The following is a 12190-nucleotide window of genomic DNA, read 5'->3' as shown; positions in this document are numbered from 1 at the left end:
GTTATAAAGAAGCTGTATCTTTAGCATTTAAAGGTGTGTTAAGATAAGAAAAAGGCGTGCATAAGAAATATAAATTATTTCATTGCAAACGTGATTTTCTTTTTTTTTTTTTTTTTTTTTTTTTAATGACGATGAACCTAGAACGGGCTAGGCCTCACCTCTAAAGGAGAGTCTGGTTCATCCAGGATGCTCTTCTCACTCTGTATCCGCTGCATCGTCCCTGCTGAAATGGGATCCATTATCAGGACGTTCTGACTACCGGCTCTGCCGAACTTACAGTCACTCTTTTTGGAGTCAGTCGTCCTGCAGATCTCGTAATTGTACACATGTGGGAGAGTCCCTGTCCCCAAAGTGTCTGAGTAACGTGGGGGATAATATGGAATCACCGGCAGGTTGGACTGATATAGGATGCGAGACTGTCTCCACCTGTAGATTTTCACTGATATAATAACCACCAGACACGTGAGGAACAGAAAGGAAACCACAGCCAAAGCCAAGACCAAGTAAAAAGTCAGGTTGTCATTGTACTCCTTGTCCTGTGTAAAGTCAGTGAACTCCGACAGCACTTCAGGGAAGCTGTCCGCCACCGCCACATTAACATTGACTGCAGCTGAACGAGAGGGCTGGCCGTTGTCCTCCACCACAACAGTCAGCCGTTGTTTCACAGCATCTTTATCAGTGACTTGGCGGATAGTTCTGATTTCCCCATTCTGTAAGCCCACTTCAAACAGCGCCCTGTCTGTGGCTTTCTGCAGTTTATAGGAGAGCCAGGCATTCTGGCCAGAGTCCACATCAACAGCCACAACTTTGGTCACCAGGTAGCCCACCTCTGCTGAACGAGGCACCATTTCAGCCACCAGAGAGCCACCAGTCTGGACTGGATACAGCACCTGAGGGGCGTTGTCATTTTGGTCCTGGATCAGTATTTTCACACTCACATTGCTACTGAGTGGAGGAGAGCCTCCATCCTGCGCTTTGACACGGAAATTGAAATCTTTGATCTGCTCGTAATCAAAAGAGCGCACTGCATGGATGACTCCACTATCAACACTGACAGACACATATGAGGAGACCGGCGCTCCGTTAACTGAGGAGTCCTCCAGTATGTAAGAGACACGGGCATTCTGGTTCCAGTCAGCGTCTCTGGCTTTCACTGTAAATATAGAGAGGCCTGGGGTGTTGTTTTCTACAATGTAGGCCTCATATGAGCTCCTCTCAAAGACAGGCGCGTTGTCATTCACATCTGAGATCTGTAAAGTGAGAGTGACGCTACTGGAGAGGGAGGGGACTCCCTCATCGGAGCAAGTCACTGTGATATTATACTCAGAGGCTCTCTCTCTGTCTAAATCACTGTCTGTCACAAGGCTATAGAAATTATTTGATGTTGACTTTAATATAAAAGGAACATTTTCATCTATAAAACACCGAACCTTGCCATTCTCATTTGAATCTGGGTCTTGGACGGTAATTATTGTCACAATGGTATTGATTTTTGCATCTTCAGATGTAACAGTCGACTTCGACATTATTTTAATTGTTGGCTCATTGTCATTCATGTCAATAACATCGACTATCACTTTACAGGAATCTGTCAGTCCTCCATCATCACTTGCACGTAAATTTATATGAAAAAATTGTTTCTTTTCGTAATCTATTTTTCCAATCAGTCGAACCTCGCCATTCTCTTTATTTACCTCAAACGTATGTCTGATATCATCTAACGTATTTGTGATTGAGTAAGTTATTTTTCCGTGCGGGCCATCATCAGCATCAGACGCACTAACAGTAGTCACTACTGTGCCTTTTGGGGAATTTTCCGTCACAGTGCCTTTGTAAACCGGCTGTGTAAATACAGGGGCATTATCATTGGCATCTAACACTGTAATGAGAATCTGCATTGTCCCCGACATCTGTGGCTCTCCACCATCTATTGCAGTCAACACTAAAGATATATGCTCGTTTTTTTCTCTGTCAAGAGGTTTCTGTAATACCATCTCGACATTTTTTGTTCCATCTGCCTGATTTTGTAATTTAAGCAAGAAATTATCAGTTGGTTTTAAAAAGTAATTTTGTAGGCCATTAGTACCGACATCTAAATCCATTGCTCTTTCTAAAACAAATTTCGCCCCAACAACAGCGGATTCACTAATTTTGAACGCAATTTCGTTTTTTTCAAAAGCTGGGGGGTTATCATTAACGTCCGTTATCTCAACAGACACGCTGTAGAACTCAATGGGATTTTCGAGAATAATCTGAAAATGTAAAGCGCAAGGCATCGTCTCGCCGCATAACGCCTCTCTGTCAATTCTGTCTTTTATAAGCAGGGCTCCTTTTTCTCTATTCAGCTCGATATATTCTGAGCTTTCACTCGAATAGACACGAGCTTTACCCGATTTGAGTCTTTTCAAATCTAAACCTAAATCCTGTACGACATTACCGACTAGAGAGCCTTTGGCCATTTCCTCGGGAATTGAGTAGCTGACGTGCCCGAGAACCGACGCGAGAGAAAGGATCGAAATAAACAAAAGCACTTGCCGTCTCATTGTTCCAAATTTTCTGAGCAAGAAGATAGAAGAAGCTGGATATAATCCGGGCGAAAATAATCAAACATCAGCAGCGGGTAAAAGCAAAAATAGTAAGCTACATTCCGCAATATATAAACAACCGAAGCTTCTGTCTCCTCTTACATACCGGACACGTTGATACGCTACACTACTGCCTCGTTCTCTGATATGTCCACAAGCAGAGGCGGTGCTGCTAAAAATCTGCATTACAGCTGCAACAGACAAGCCAACAGCGGCCCGCGGAGTTCAGAAAATAAAACTACAGAAAGTGTGTTCAGGGCGGACTAGGTGTATACTATCGATGAGGTTCTGGAGCAAGGAAGAAAATATTAAATGAAAGTTACAGTACAAATTGTAGTGAGGAATGCATGCTTCTATGGTATATCAAAGGAGTTCGCGGGCCTTCTAAAGAATACACTAAACACGAAGAATAAAACACAGAGTGAAATGTAGCCTAATAGCTGAACCGTGTCACTCTACAAAGTGTGTGTGTGTGTGTGTGTGTGTCTGATAGGGAGAAAGTGTGAGTGAGTGAGGTAGAAAAAGAGAACGGTGGTCAACGTTAAACCATGTCGCTGTCCAAGGTGCTGAAACCAAATTGCACCTTTAAAAAAACAAAAACAAAAACAAAAAAACTTAATTTGATTATCACACGGAAATTGCTAACCTCTAGAGGGGAGTCTGGCTCATCCAGGATGCTCTTCTCACTCTGTATCCGCTGCATCGTTCCTGTTGAACTGGGATCCATTATCAGGACGTTCTGACTACCGGCTCTGCCGAACTTACAGTCACTCTTTCTGGAGTCAGTCGTCCTGCACACCTCATAATTGCACACGTGTGGGAGAGTCCCTGTCCCCAAAGTGTCTGAGTAACGTGGGGGATAATATGGAATCACAGGCAGGTTGGACTGATATAGGATGCGAGACTGTCTCCACCTGCAGATTTTCACTGATATAATAACCACCAGGCACGTGATGAACAGAAAGGAAACCACAGCCAAAGCCAAGACCAAGTAAAAAGTCAGGTTGTCATTGTACTCCTTGTCCTGTGTAAAGTCAGTAAACTCCGAAAGCACTTCAGGGAAGCTGTCCGCCACCGCAACGTTAACATTGACTGTAGCTGAACGAGAGGGCTGGCCGTTGTCCTCCACCACAACAGTCAGCCTTTGTTTCACAGCATCTTTATCAGTGACTTGGCGGACAGTTCTGATTTCCCCATTCTGTAAGCCCACTTCGAACAGCGCCCTGTCTGTGGCTTTCTGCAGTTTATAGGAGAGCCAGGCATTCTGGCCAGAGTCCACATCAACAGCCACCACTTTGGTCACCAGATAGCCCACTTCTGCTGAACGAGGCACAATTTCAGCCACCAGAGAGCCACCAGTCTGGACTGGGTACAGAACCTGAGGAACGTTGTCGTTCTGGTCCTGGATCAGTATTTTCACACTCGCAATGCTACTCAGTGGAGGAGAGCCTCCATCCTGCGCTTTGACGCGAAAATGGAAATCTTTGATCTGCTCGTAGTCAAAAGAGCGCACTGCATGGATGACTCCACTATCAGCACTGACAGACACATATGAGGAGACGGGCACACCGTTAACCGAGGAGTCCTCCAGTATGTAAGAGACACGGGCATTCTGGTTCCAGTCAGCGTCTCTGGCTTTCACTGTGAATATAGAGAGGCCTGGGGTGTTGTTTTCTACAATGTAGGCCTCATATGAGCTCTTCTCAAAGACAGGCGCGTTGTCATTCACATCTGAGATCTGTAAGGTGAGAGTGACGCTGCTGGAGAGGGAGGGGACTCCCTCATCAGAGCAAGTCACTGTGATATTGTACTCAGAGGCTCTCTCTCTGTCTAAATCACTGTCTGTTACAAGGCTATAGAAATTATTGGTTGTAGACTTCAACGAAAAGGGAATGTTTTCATTTATGACACACTGGACTCTACCATTTTCATCTGAGTCTTGGTCTTGAATGTTAATTATTGTTACGACGGTGTTTGATTTTACATCTTCTGATACCAAATTAGATTTAGACATGACCTTAATAAGCGGCTTGTTATCATTCACATCCATAACATCGACAATCACTTTGCAAGAGTCAGTTAGACCCCCGTCATCAATTGCACGTACATTTATTTGATAATTCCGTGCCTTCTCGTAGTCAATATTTCCAATTAATTTAACATCGCCATCTTCATTTACCTCAAACATATGTCTGACATCATCTAAAGTATTCCTGATCGAATAGGTTATTCTTCCATTGGATCCATAATCGGCATCAGAGGCGCTAACCGTAGTAACCACTGTATTTTTTGGAGAATTTTCTGCTACAGTAGCTTTGTACACTGGCTGTGTAAAAATTGGCGCATTGTCATTCGCATCTAAAACCGTGATGAGAATCTGCATCGTTCCTGACATCTGTGGTTCGCCTCCATCCACTGCCGTCAAAATTAAAGACATGTGTTCATTTTTCTCCCTGTCGAGAGGCTTTTGTAAAATCATTTCAACATTCTTTGACCCGTCTGCTTGATTATGCAGTTTGAGAGCAAAATGATCGGTTGGTTTAAGCAAATAGTTCTGAAGACCGTTGATTCCAACGTCCGAATCCACAGCTCTTTCCAAATCAAATTTCGATCCTGTGACCGCAGACTCGCTTATTCTGAAGTGAATTTCGCTTTTCTCAAAAGTGGGAGGATTATCATTAACGTCTATGATTTCAACTATTATGCTGTAAAATTCAATAGGATTCTCTAAAATTATTTGAAAGTGCAAAGAGCAGGGCGTCGTCTGTGCACAGAGCCCCTCTCTGTCTATTCTCTCTTTAATTAGGAGGAGTCCTCTGTCTTTATTCAGTTCGATGTATTCTCTCTTATCACCCGAATAGATACGAGCGTTACGTGATTTTAGTTTATTCACATCTAAACCCAAATCCTGTGCTATATTTCCGACTATTGATGCCGTTGACATTTCTTCATTAATGGAATAACTGACTTGTCCGAATATTGAACTAAGAAAAAAGACCGAGATACACAATAGTACTTGCCGTCTCATTGCTCTCCGCAGTATTTCGTTAAACGTAGGAAAAATGTGCAATTCCGTTAAGAAAACGATGGTGCAAATATCTCCTCCGCAAATAATAAAATAATAATAATAATAATATTTTTTTTAAAATAAATCATCAATAGAGTTCCCCTAAACTGAAAGAGAAGGATCGTTGTGAGGCAAGTTTAAAATGCTGATTCTAGCTCAGACTGTGTGATCTGAATGTATTGCTTTCTCTCTTACGTCTGTCGAAACGGGGAGGCACTGCTGACGATATATACTCTGAAAGAGAAACACGCTGGCCAACAGCGGCCCTAAGAGTTCAGAATGCTAAACTACAGGAAATGTGTTCATAACAATCCAGGCAGACATCAGATTACACCTGATTAGTAAATTATCAGTAAAAGCATGTTGTTCTAGAAACAGGTTTGTTTAAAACAGTCAAGGTGGGCATTTTACACCAGCAAAACATCTGATTGTGAGACCTCTATCAATTTCAGGAAGAAGAACAACAATTACATCTGCAATAGACCAATGAGTAAAAGTGAACCATCATGTTAAAAAAAAAAAAAAAAAAAAAAAAGAGAGAGAGAGTGCTGTCCGAGGTGTTGAACTTCTAGTAGCTACATTAAACTGTATGGCAGCGATTTCACAATTAGTAAGAGGAAATATGGTGTCGATAAATTGTACAATGCACTATGGCATTTTTCTAACCTCAGTGGGAGAGTCTGGTTCATCCAGGATGCTCTTCTCATTCTGTATCCTCTGCATCGTCCCTGTTGAACTGGGATCCATTATCAGGACGTTCTGACTACCGGCTCTGCCGAACTTATAGTCACTCTTTCTGGAGTCAGTCGTCCTGCACACCTCGTAATTGTACACGTGTGGGAGAGTCCCTGTCCCCAAAGTGTCTGAGTAACGTGGGGGATAATATGGAATCACAGGCAGGTTGGACTGATACATGATGCGAGACTGTCTCCACCTGTAGATTTTCACTGATATAATAACCACCAGGCACGTGATGAACAGAAAGGAAACCACAGCCAAAGCCAAGACTAAATAAAAAGTCAGGTTGTCATTGTACTCCTTGTCCTGTATGAAGTCAGTGAACTCCGATAGCACTTCAGGGAAGCTGTCCGCCACCGCCACGTTAACAATGACTGTAGCTGAACGAGAGGGCTGGCCGTTGTCCTCCACCACAACAGTCAGCCTTTGTTTCACAGCATCTTTATCAGTGACTTGGCGGATAGTTCTGATTTCCCCATTCTGTAAGCCCACTTCAAACAACGCCCTGTCTGTGGCTTTCTGCAGTTTATAGGAGAGCCAGGCATTCTGGCCAGAGTCCACATCAACAGCCACCACTTTGGTCACCAGATAGCCCACCTCTGCTGAACGAGGCACCATTTCAGCCACCAGAGAGCCACCAGTCTGGACTGGGTACAGCACCTGAGGAGCGTTGTCGTTCTGGTCCTGGATCAGTATTTTCACACTCACATTGCTACTGAGTGGAGGAGAACCTCCATCTTGCACTTTGACTCGGAAATGGAAATCTTTGATCTGCTCGTAGTCAAAAGAGCGAACTGCATGGATGACTCCACTATCAGCACTAACAGACACATATGAGGAGACGGGCACTCCGTTAACCGAGGAGTCCTCGAGTATGTAAGAGATACGGGCATTCTGGTTCCAGTCAGCGTCTCTGGCTTTCACTGTGAATATAGAGAGGCCTGGGGTGTTGTTTTCTACAATGTAGGCCTCATATGAGCTCTTCTCAAAGACAGGCGCGTTGTCATTCACATCTGAGATCTGTAAGGTGAGAGTGACGCTGCTGGAGAGGGAGGGGACTCCCTCATCAGAACAAGTCACTGTGATAATATACTCAGAGGCTCTCTCTCTGTCTAAATCACTGTCTGTCACTAAACTATAGATTTTATTAGATGTCGACTTTAATAAGAAAGGAATATTTTCATTTATAAAACAATTAACTTTACCATTTTCACCCGAGTCTGGATCTTGAATATTAATCATTGTAACGACGGTGTTATGGGTTGCATCTTCAGTTACAATGGCTGACTTTGACATGATATTAATCGTTGGCACATTGTCATTAATATCGAGGACTTCCACTATCACTTTACAAGAATCTGTCAGTCCTCCGTCATCTCTCGCCCGTAAGTTGATTTGAAAATTCCCTTTCCTTTCGTAATCAATATGTCCAATCAGTCGAACTTCACCATTGTCTTTATTTACCTCAAATATATGTCTAATATCATCTAAAGTATTCGTGATCGAATAACTTATTTTTCCATTTGAACCATGATCAGCATCAGACGCACTAACAGTAGTCACTACTGTACCTTTTGGCGCATTTTCAGTCACAGTGCCTTTGTAAATCGGCTGTGTAAATACAGGGGCATTATCATTGGCATCTAACACTGTAATGAGAATCTGCATTGTCCCCGACATCTGTGGCTCTCCTCCATCGATAGCGGTCAAAACTAAAGACAAAAATCCATGTTTCTCTCTGTCAAGAGCCTTTTGTAAAACCATCTCGACATTTTTTGTCCCATCCGCTTGGTTGTGCAATTTAAGTACGAAATTATCAGTTGGCTTCAGTAGGTAACTTTGGAGACCATTAATACCGACATCTAAATCCATTGCTCTTTCCAAATCAAATTTTGCTCCGACAACTGCAGATTCGCTGATTTGGAATTCAGTTTCACTTTTCTCGAAAGATGGTGGGTTATCATTAATGTCTGTAATTTCAACTGTAACGCTGTAAAATTCCATGGGATTCTCCATAATGATCTGAAAATGTAAAGCGCAAGGCATCGTCTCACCGCATAAGGATTCTCTGTCTATTCTCTCTTTGATAAGGAGAGCTCCTCTTTCGTTATTCAGCTCGATGTATTCTGTGCTATCAACAGAGTAGACACGAGCTTTCCCTGACTTTAGCCTTTTGATATTTAAACCTAAATCCTGTGCGATATCTCCGACTAAAGAGCCTTTCGCCATTTCCTCGGGAACAGTGTAGCTGACGTGCCCGAACACTAAATTGAGAGAAAAAAACGAGATAAACAACAGTACTTGCCGTGTCATTCTTCGAAATGATTTTAGAACGAAGGAATAGACCGGTTAGAATCCGTCAGAGCAAAACACCATACCCCAGAACAACCCACAGATTACAGAGAAAAAGCGTATAATACGCGAATATCGAACAAAAGAAATGTTGATTATGTCCCTTGTTGTAGAGCCGGCGCTGTAGCGTGAACAATGCACTCTCCCTCTGGCTCGCCTTCAGTGTTATATGCGGAGATGATGAGAAACCTGAACAGACTATCCAACAGCGGCCCTCTGAGTTCAAAAGACAAAACTGCACAAAATCCAAATAAAACAAGGGTACATTACAGGGAAAGGGACGTTCTCGTGTCAGTGGGAAAATACCTTAGAAAGATTTGCAGTATAGTTTAGCATATCTGTTGACCTAAAAAGAAAACTTTTAAATATATTGAAATGTTATCTATCTATCTATCTATCTATCTATCTATTGTTCATTAGAGAAATACGAAATATAACAAATCCCTATTTGACATACTATTTTTACTATTTAACATACTAAGCTAGATAACAAGCTACCTAAGTTTGTTGTCAACTAGAATGATATAACCTGTTTATATATATGATGAAAAAAGAAAAGAGGAGAGGACTGATTGGAATCAAAATATTTCTACCGACATCGTCCATCTGACGTTCATTTGAAACAATGACATTTGGGGTGGTGCAGAACAATATCACAGAACTCTAACCTCTAGAGGAGAGTCTGGTTCATCCAGGATGCTCTTCTCACGCTGTATCCGCTGCATCGTCCCTGTTGAACTGGGATCCATTATCAGGACGTTCTGACTAGCGGCTCTGCCGAACTTACAGTCACTCTTTCTGGAGTCAGTCGTCCTGCACACCTCGTAATTGTACACGTGTGGGAGAGTCCTTGTCCCCAAAGTGTCTGAGTAACGTGGGGGATAATATGGAATCACCGGCAGGTTGGACTGATATAGGATGCGAGACTGTCTCCATCTGTAGATTTTCACTGATATAATAACCACCAGGCACGTGATGAACAGAAAGGAAACCACAGCCAAAGCCAAGACCAAGTAAAAAGTCAGGCTGTCATTGTACTCCTTGTCCTGTGTAAAGTCAGTGAACTCCGACAGCACTTCAGGGAAGCTGTCCGCCACCGCCACATTGACATTGACTGTAGCTGAACGAGAGGGCTGACCGTTGTCCTCCACCACAACAGTCAGCCTTTGTTTCACAGCATCTTTATCAGTGACTTGGCGGATAGTTCTGATTTCCCCATTCTGTAAGCCCACTTCGAACAGCGCCCTGTCTGTGGCTTTCTGCAGTTTGTAGGAGAGCCAGGCATTCTGGCCAGAGTCCACATCAACAGCCACCACTTTTGTCACCAGATATCCCACCTCTGCTGAACGAGGCACCATTTCAGCCACCAGAGAGCCACCAGTCTGGACTGGGTACAGCACCTGAGGAGCGTTGTCGTTCTGGTCCTGGATCAGTATTTTCACACTCACATTGCTACTGAGTGGAGGAGAGCCTCCATCTTGCGCTCTGACTCGGAAATGGAAATCTTTGATCTGCTCGTAGTCAAAAGAGCGCACTGCATGGATGACTCCACTATCAGCACTGACAGACACATATGAGGAAACCGGCACTCCGTTAACCGAGGAGTCCTCCAGTATGTAAGAGACACGGGCATTCTGGTTCCAGTCAGCGTCTCTGGCTTTCACTGTGAATACAGAGAGGCCTGGAGAGTTGTTTTCTACAATGTAGGCCTCATATGAGCTCCTCTCAAAGATAGGCGCGTTGTCGTTCACATCTGAGATCTGTAAGGTGAGAGTGACGCTGCTGGAGAGGGAGGGGACTCCCTCATCAGAGCAAGTCACTGTGATATTGTATTCAGAGACTTTTTCTCTGTCTAAATCACTGTCTGTCAAAAGGCTGTAGACATTAGTAGATGTAGATTTAATCGTAAATGGTATACTTTTATTTATCACACACTGGACGAGACCATTATTTTCAGAATCAGGATCGCTGACACTCATCATGACTATCACTGTATTGGACAGGCAATCTTCTGGTATGGAATTTGACTTTGAAATTATATTTATAATGGGACTGTTGTCATTAAGATCACTTATATCAATCAACACTTTGCTTGAATCAGAAAGGCCTCCTCGGTCAACTGCCTCCACATCGATTTGATAATTTTTGGCCTTTTCAAAATCGACTGGCCCATTTAATATAAGTTCACCCTCATCGGTGATGTTAAATAGCTTTGAAACGCTAACTATGGTATTACCGATGACGTACGTCACCTCTCCATTTGAGCCTTTGTCTGCATCAGTCGCACTCAGTTTTGTTACAAGGGCCCCCCTCGGGGAGTTTTCTGTAACACTTGCCTTGTAAACGCTTTTCGTAAAAACGGGAGCGTTGTCGTTCACGTCTAACACAGTAACATGAATCTGCATTGTCCCAGACCTTTGCGGGTCTCCTCCATCCACAGCCGTTACAATTAACGATATATGCTCCTGTTTCTCTCTATCCAAAGGTTTCTGTAAAACCATTTCTACCTTTTTACTTCCATCAGATTGACTGTGTAATTTAAGCATAAAGTTATCACTCGGCTTAAGTGTATAGCTCTGAAGTCCATTCATTCCAATGTCAGGGTCAATCGCTTTCTCTAGCATGAATTTAGAACCGACTACTGCGGACTCGCTGATTTCAAATACTCTCTCCTCCTTTTGGAAAATAGGAGCGTTGTCATTTATATCTGTGATTTCGACAGTTATCGGAAACAGCTCCATCGGGCTCTCCAAGGCAATCTGAAAATGTAAAGCGCAAGGCGTCGTCTGTCCGCAGAGCGCTTCACGGTCTATTTTCTCTTTGACGAGGAGGACTCCTCTTTCTTTATTCAGTTCGATGTATTCTGCGCTATCTCCTGTATAAATGCGAGCTTTGCCTGATTTGAGTCTTTTAACGTCTACACCTAGGTCCTGTGCTATGTTACCGACCAAAGATCCTTTCGCCATTTCCTCAGGAATAGAATAGCTGACTTGGCCCAGCACTGAGCTGAGAAAAGGGACCGAAATAAAAAACAACACTTGCCGTATCATTGTTCCGTCCGCCACCTCTGTTGCACCACAACTAACGTCTTTCCATCCGAAATAAAACCGGAGATCAGTCAGACATGCATCACTCGTATCGATATATGCCACAAGTCTTGAAAAAATATAATTACATCGTGAAATGTCCGTGTTTCTTTATCCTTTTATGTGCATTCTTCTCTGACTCTTTATCGATGTGACGGGGAGGTTCCTCTACAAATCACTTCTAAAACTACCACACACTAGCCAACAGCGGCCCGTTGAGTTCACATTAAGACACTACATGAAAAATGACTAAATCATTACAATACAGGGATCTCTTTGTTACTTTTATGGGATAGTACTATAAATTAAGGTTTATATAAAACAATTAGATTGCTTCACCGGTACCGTCAGATACATAAGAA

The 12190-nt window shown here is 43.1% G+C and overlaps 3 protein-coding genes across 9 annotated transcripts in view; all 3 read right to left on the bottom strand.

Annotated features, from left to right (window-relative positions):
• The window catches only part of LOC115366762 (protocadherin gamma-C5-like), a 256394-nt gene that overhangs the window by 72529 nt on the left and 171675 nt on the right, over positions 1 to 12190 (bottom strand). For 2 of the 7 annotated variants that reach the window (XM_030062374.1, XM_030062380.1), the window contains exon 1: positions 3232 to 5613. The exons of 4 other annotated variants lie outside the window; for them this stretch is intronic. In XM_030062374.1, the coding sequence (XP_029918234.1) occupies positions 3232 to 5613 (2382 nt within the window). Of the gene's footprint in view, positions 1 to 158; positions 2599 to 3231; positions 5614 to 12190 lie in introns of those variants that run through there. One more of the 7 variants, XM_030062373.1, reaches the window with a different exon arrangement.
• LOC115366958 (protocadherin beta-16-like) lies at positions 6301 to 8806 on the bottom strand. Its single transcript, XM_030062627.1, has one exon. The coding sequence runs from the start codon at positions 8701 to 8703 to the stop codon at positions 6301 to 6303; it is 2403 nt and encodes an 800-aa protein (XP_029918487.1). The 5' UTR covers positions 8704 to 8806.
• Positions 9396 to 11829, bottom strand: LOC115366771 (protocadherin gamma-A1-like). Its single transcript, XM_030062391.1, has one exon. It carries the CDS (start codon positions 11790 to 11792, stop codon positions 9396 to 9398), a length of 2397 nt encoding a protein of 798 aa, XP_029918251.1. The 5' UTR covers positions 11793 to 11829.

The sequence above is a fragment of the Myripristis murdjan genome, chromosome 10 (assembly GCF_902150065.1).
Source record: "Myripristis murdjan chromosome 10, fMyrMur1.1, whole genome shotgun sequence".
In the NCBI taxonomy this organism is placed as follows: Eukaryota; Metazoa; Chordata; class Actinopteri; order Holocentriformes; family Holocentridae; genus Myripristis; species Myripristis murdjan.
This window is presented reverse-complemented; position numbering and strand designations above follow the sequence as displayed.

What these genes read in the sequence shown, in the direction of transcription:
- LOC115366958 (XM_030062627.1), bottom strand. Translation starts at nt 8,703, where the DNA reads ATGACACGGCAAGTACTGTTGTTTATCTCGTTTTTTTCTCTCAATTTA.
- LOC115366771 (XM_030062391.1), bottom strand. Translation starts at nt 11,792, where the DNA reads ATGATACGGCAAGTGTTGTTTTTTATTTCGGTCCCTTTTCTCAGCTCA.